This window comes from Melanerpes formicivorus, unplaced genomic scaffold (assembly GCF_026170545.1).
Source record: "Melanerpes formicivorus ecotype bairdi unplaced genomic scaffold, bMelFor1.0.p_v2 SCAF_45, whole genome shotgun sequence".
Classification (NCBI taxonomy): Eukaryota; Metazoa; Chordata; class Aves; order Piciformes; family Picidae; genus Melanerpes; species Melanerpes formicivorus.
In genome coordinates, this window is record NW_027142397.1 from 2,836,418 (window position 1) to 2,842,470 (window position 6,053).

The 6,053-nt window shown below is 61.6% G+C and overlaps 1 protein-coding gene across 1 annotated transcript; it reads left to right on the plus strand.

Annotated features, from left to right (window-relative positions):
• The first annotated feature begins 445 nt into the window (after window positions 1-445).
• On the plus strand, window positions 446-5,259 carry PEF1 (penta-EF-hand domain containing 1). Its single transcript, XM_068159295.1, has 5 exons — window positions 446-497; window positions 651-819; window positions 2,213-2,368; window positions 3,428-3,571; window positions 4,341-5,259. Exons 1-5 carry the CDS (start codon window positions 477-479, stop codon window positions 4,568-4,570), a joined length of 720 nt encoding a protein of 239 aa, XP_068015396.1. The 5' UTR covers window positions 446-476; the 3' UTR covers window positions 4,571-5,259.
• The last annotated feature ends 794 nt before the right edge of the window (window positions 5,260-6,053 follow it).

Here is a 6,053-nt window from a genome sequence, read left to right on the forward strand (position 1 = left end):
AGGGATCTCAGAGCAGCTCCTGGGACGATCCAGCTCTGATCTTGGGGGAATCCCAGTCCTGCTCCCAGGAGATCCCAGTCCCGCCTCTGGAGGGACCTCAGCCCAGCTCCCTGGCTCCTCCCAGCCCTGCTCTTGGGCTGATCCTGGACCTGCTGCCCCGAAGGCAGCTTCTAGGGAGCTCCTGGCCCTGCTTTCTCGGGGATTCCAACCGCACTCCCCGGCTGCTCCAAGCGCTGCTCCCGGGCAGCTTCCGGGCGGACCCCGCGGGGAAGGCGGACCCCGGGGGGAAGGCGGACCCCGGGGGGAAGGGGGAAGGCGGACCCCACCGCTCCTCGCCGCCCTCGCCGTCCCGCCCCGCCTCCTCCAGCTCCGCCCAGTCACCTCCCAGGGGCGGGGCTTACGTGCTCCGTATCCAATGGGCGTGCGCATCGTTCGTGACGTCACGAGCCGGGTCCCGCGGGGGCGGAAGCGGTGTCATGGCGGCGTATCCGGGGCAGGTGGGGCCGTGGCCGGGGATGGGGATCGGGACCGGGGAGGGGGGGTGTGGGGTGTTAGAGGAGGAGGGACCGGGGTAAGGAGCGCAGAGTGGAGCGGGGTGGGCTGGGGCGGCTCGGTGCCGGATGCACACAAGGGCTCTATCCCCTCCCTAGGGTTTCCCCGGCGCAGGGCAGACCCCCGGCGCGCCCCCGCCCGGCGCGCCCCCGCCCGGCGCTTATCCCGGAGCCTATCCCGGAGCTCCCTACGGAGGAGGGCCCTATGGACAGCCTGGGCCTTACGGCGGCCCCCAGCCCGGACCCTACGGAGGAGCGGCGCCCGGAGGTGAGTAGTGCCGGGGGTCGGAAGGGTCCTTTCTGCGGGGGACACCTGCGCCCCAGGGTGGCCCCGGCACACAGCGCAGGGTCAGAGTCTGTAAAGGCTGGAAAAGAACCCCCAAGATCGAGTCCAGCCACCAAGCCACCACCACAATGGCCATTAAACCATGCCCCAAACTGCCATGGCCACACATTTCTTGAACACCTTCAGGGTGTTTTACCCCCACCGGGCTCCAGCTTCCTTTCAGGGAGTTGCAGAGAGCCAGAAGGTCTCCCCTCAGCCTCCTTTCCTCCAGGCTGAGCACTTCCCTGTTCCCTCAGCTGTTCCTCACCAGCCCTGCTCACCAGCCCCTTCCCCAGCTCTGCTGCCCATCTCTGGACATGCTTCAGCCAGATCCCAGCCTTGCCCTGGCTCCATGCCATGCTGGAGGGGTTGGCTCAGGGCCCCTCTCCCAGCCTGGCTCAAATCACCCTGTGAAGGAGCTGGCAGAGCCCTGGTTTGTGATTGTAGAATCCCGAGGAGGCTCCAGGGGGCCACAGCCCTGAGCACCAGCAATAAAACTTTACAGCCATGCATCCATCTCCTGGCACTGCCAGGTTTATAGGGCAGCAGCTCCCTGCTTTGCTCTCTGCTCCCAAGCTATGTGAGGGCTCTGATTTACTTCCCTGGCTGCCTCCCAAGCCCTGGGCCTTGCTGAGCTCTCATCCCAGGATGGTGTGGCTGTAAAAAGCTGCTTACAGCAGAAGTGCTGACTTGTCCCTGGGTGTTGGCTGTGTCCCTGGGAGCTGTGCAGTCATGGAATTGTTTTGCTTGGAAAAGCCCTCTGAGATCATCCAGCCATCAACCCAACACCACCCTGCCCATTAAACCATGTCCCAGAGTGCCATGGCCATGCATTCATTGACCATTCCAAGGGATGGAGACTCCACCACCTCCCTGGGCAGCCTGGTCCCATCCCTGACCACTCCTGCAGGAAAGAAATTGCTCCTCATGTCCAACCTGAACCTCCCCTGGTACAATTCCAGGCCATTTCCTCTTGTTCTGTCACCTGCTGCTAGGGAGAAGAGACCAACCCCTACCTGCTCCAGCCTCCTCTCAGGGAGCTGCAGAGAGCAATGAGGTCTCCCCTCAGCCTCCTCTTCTCCAGGCTGAGCACCCCCGGTTCCCTCAGCTGCTCCTCCCCAGCCCTGTTCTCCAGACCCTTCCCCAGCTCTATTGCCCTTCTCTGGACCCCCTCCAGCCCTTCAGTGCCTTTCTTGGAGTGAGTGGCTCAAAACTGAGCCCAGGACTTAAAGCATGGCCTCACCAGTGCTGAGTACATTGGCACTGCTGTGCCTGGGCACGCAGCAGGCAGTGGCCTCTGCCCTGCAGAGCTGCTGATGGCTTCTCCCCCACACAGGTGGTGCCCCCCCAGGTGTGGACCCAGAGGCCTTCTCCTGGTTCCAGGCAGTGGATGCAGATCACAGTGGCTACATCTCTGCCAAGGAGCTGAAGCAGGCTCTGGTCAACTCCAACTGGTCGACGTTCAACGATGAGACCTGCACGCTGATGATCAGTGAGTCTGGGCGCTCCCTGCCCTCCCCCTGCCTTTGGCTGGGGGGTTCTTCAGCCTACAGAAGAGAAGGCTCCAGGGGAGACCTTAGAGCTGCCTTCCAGCCCCTGAAGGGAGCCTACAGGAAGGCTGCAGAGAGACTTTTCCTGAGGGTGTCTAGAGACAGCACAAGGGGGAATGGTTTGGAGCTGAGGCAGAGCAGGGTTAGAGTGGAGCTAGGGAAGAAGTTCTTCAGTAGGAGGGTGGTGAGGCTCTGAAACAGCTTTCCCAGGGGGTTGTGGCTGCCTTGTGGCTGCCTTCTCCCTGGGGCTGTACAAGGCCGGGTTGGGTCATAGAATTGGTTAGGCCACACCTTGAGTCCTGTGTCCAGTTCTGGGCCCCTCAGTTTAGGAAAGATGTTGAGATGCTGGAAGGTGTCCAGAGAAGGGCAACAAGGCTGGGGAGGGGTCTGGAGCACAGCCCTGTGAGGAGAGGCTGAGGGAGCTGGGGTTGTTCAGCCTGGAGAAGAGGAGGCTCAGGGGAGACCTTCTTGCTCTCTGCAACTCCCTGAAGGGAGGTTGTAGCCAGGTGGGGGTTGGTCTCTTCTCCCAGGCAACCAGCACCAGAACAAGAGGACACAGTCTCAAGCTGTGCCAGGGGAGGTTTGGGCTGGGTGTTAGGAAGAAGTTCTTCATAGAAAGAGAGATTGGCCCTGGGGATGTGCTGCTCAGGGAGGTGGTGGAGTCACCATCCCTGGAGGTGTTTAGGAAGAGCCTGGCTGGGGTGCTTAGTGCCATGGTTCAGTTGATTGGATGGTGTTGGGTGATAGGTTGGACTTGCTGGTCTCAAAGGTCTCTTCCAACCTGGTTAATTCTATTCTGCTCTCAGGGTTGGAAGGGAGCTCAAGGCTCAGCCAGCTCCAACCCCCCTGCCATGGGCAGGGACACCTCACACTGGAGCAGGTTGCTCAGAGCCACATCCAGCCTGGCCTTAAAACCCTCCAGGAGGAGGAGGAGGCCTTGGGCAACCAGGTGTGGCTGAGAGGTGTCCCTCTCCTCCCTGATCTTTGCTGTTTCCCCCCAGACATGTTTGACAGGAGCAGGTCAGGGCGCATCGACGTCTACGGCTTCTCGGCCTTGCTGCGCTTCATCCAGCAGTGGAGGAGCCTCTTCCAGCAGTATGACAGGGACCAGTCAGGCTCCATCAGCTTGCACGAGCTCCAGCAAGGTGGGCAAAGAGCAGAGCCCCCCAGCACCAGCCTCACTGAGCTCCCTGGGAGCCACACTCGGCCTCTGCTTGCTGTTTGCTTCCAGCCTAGCCTGGTGATTCCTTCTGGCACCATCTCTGCAGCTGGGCTGGGTGGCTGGGAGCTCCTGAGTGCCTTCCCACAGAGCTGTGACTGCAGTCCCCACCTGACACTGGGCTGGGACACACCAAACTGGGTGTCTGGGAGCTCCTGGGTGCCTCCCACAGAGCTGTGACTGCAGTCCACACCTGTGAGTGGGCTGGGACACACTGGGCTGGGTGTCTGGGAGCTCCTGGGTGCCTCCCACAGCCACGTGGGTGCCTCCCATGCAGCCATGGCTACAGTCCACACCTGTCACTGGGCTGGGTCACACTGGGCTGGCCCACGCTGGGCTGGCCAGACTGGGCTGGTGAGAGCCTTCCCTTGGGGTTGAGAAGCTGCAACAGGGCTGTGGCCTGAACTTCCTTCCTTAAGGAAGCCCACAGTGCCCTCCCCAGCCCCCGCCGCTAAGTGGCATGCGGCTGAAGCTTGTTTTGGGGGGAGGAACTCGGGTGTGTTTGTGCTTGATGAAGGGGAAACATGCCAGGAATTTGTGCTTTGGTTTGGCTTCCCCCCTCCTGAGAGCCCTGCCCGTGCAGAGCAGGGCTGGGAGGTGGGATCTGTGCCAGCACACGGCAGAGGGGGAGGGAGGGAGGGCAGGGCAGGGCTGCTCCGCTCCTCCTCTGAGCCTCTCTGCCTTTCCCTTCGCAGCTTTCACCCAGATGGGCTACAACCTGAGCCCCCAGTTCAGCCAGCAGCTGCTGGCTCGCTATGGGCAGAGGTCCTGCCCCCCCAGCATCCAGCTGGACCGCTTCATCCAGCTGTGCATGCAGCTGCAGAGCAGCACCGAGGCCTTCCGCGAGCGGGACGCGGGGCAGGCGGGCAGCGCGCGCCTCAGCTACGAGGACTTCCTCACCATGGTGGTGACTCGGATGATCTGACGCCTCCAGCCCGGGCCTGCCGCCTCTCTGGGCGCCTCTTGGAGCAGCCCAAGCCCCTCCTCAAGATGTGGCTGAGCCTCCTGTCCCCCCCCCACCCCGCCCCGGGCTGGCTCTCCAGCCTGCTGCCCCCGGGGGAGCTCCGCTGCGGGGGTTCCCTGTGCCCGCTGGATGGCACCGGGTGGCCTCCCCAAGCCAAAGGGGAGCTCTAGGGGTGGGATAGCCAAAGCAGGAGCCTGTGCCATGGCTCCCAGGGAGCGCTTAGATCATCCCTTGCCAGATACAAACCTGACTAAGCCCCTACCTGTGCTTGTTGGGGGGGGTTGCAGAGGAACATCTCCACCTCGAGATGCTTCTGGGGACTCTCTGGTGACTGGGAGCGGAGCCTTCCTTCGAAGAGCACCAAGAAGGGCACAAGTGATGGCAGAGCTTGTTCTTCCTCACCTGGCAGCTGGCCCTTCCTCACCAGGAGCATGTCAGACCCTTGATCTGTGCTGGAAGCACTCTGCATTTCTGGGGCTTTGAGCCCTGGTTCTCTCCCAGCCGCTGGAAGGTGCCACAGGGAGGATCATCGACCCCCACCTTGATGCCAACAGCTCCTTCTGGATCCATCTCTGCCTGCTGAAGCCAAACTCAGACATGGTTTAGAGCTTATTTGTAGAGCTTTGGAATAAAAGGCACCATGCACTGCTCAGGGGCTGCTGTGTGCTGGGGGAGCAGCTCTTGGGGACGCTGCCCTGCGTGGCTGTCACCCCCTCTGGGGAGCCAGCAGCAGCTCTGGGTGCAGGGAGGGGACACAGCTTGTGCTGACACTCTCCTGGGCTGACTTTCATGGCCACTGACTTAGAGGAAAAAACACAGGGCTGGGGCCTGCTGCTGAGGTCTGAACAAAGATTTGGCCACCCAAGGGGCTTTGCTCTTGTGGCTTTCCACCTGACCTCGTGGGAAGTGTCCCTGCCCGTGGCGGGGGGGTTGGAACTAGGTGATCCTTGAGGTTCCTTCCAACCCTGACAGTGCTGGGATGCCAGGATCAACTCTTTGTGGATCTCAGAGAGGCTTCCTGGGTGTTTGCAGGAGTTTCTGTGGGAAGAAACAAATTGAGGGTGGTGGAGTCCCCATTCCTGGAGGGGTTTCAAAGCCATGGAGGTGTGGTGCTAAGGGCCAGGGCTTAGAGGTGACCTGGCAGTGCTTGAGGGCCAGGGTTTAGAGGTGACCTGGCAGTGCTGGGTTAATGCTTGGACTCGACCTTCAAGGTCCTTTCCAACCCAAACCATTCCATGCCCCAGCTCCTTATCTGCCCCTTCCTGCAGTGATAAGCAGCTGCTGGTGTTTCCCTCAGCTGCAGCCAAGGGCAGAACTTGGTGTTCTGGAGCACCACAAAGCATTCCTGCAAGGCTTCTTGCAGCCTTGCCTTGAGTCAGAGCTGCCCAGCCTCGTGGGGCGGTTGGAAACAAGAGGCAATGGGGGGCCCAGCACCCCAGACCTG

Bases quoted from the DNA above. Each gene is read 5' to 3' on its own strand.
- PEF1 (XM_068159295.1), top strand. From the start codon at position 477: ATGGCGGCGTATCCGGGGCAG. The intron at 820-2,212 runs GTGAGTAGTGCC...TCCCCCACACAG, and splicing joins CGGAGGAGCGGCGCCCGGAG to GTGGTGCCCCCCCAGGTGTG. The intron at 2,369-3,427 runs GTGAGTCTGGGC...GTTTCCCCCCAG, and splicing joins GACCTGCACGCTGATGATCA to ACATGTTTGACAGGAGCAGG.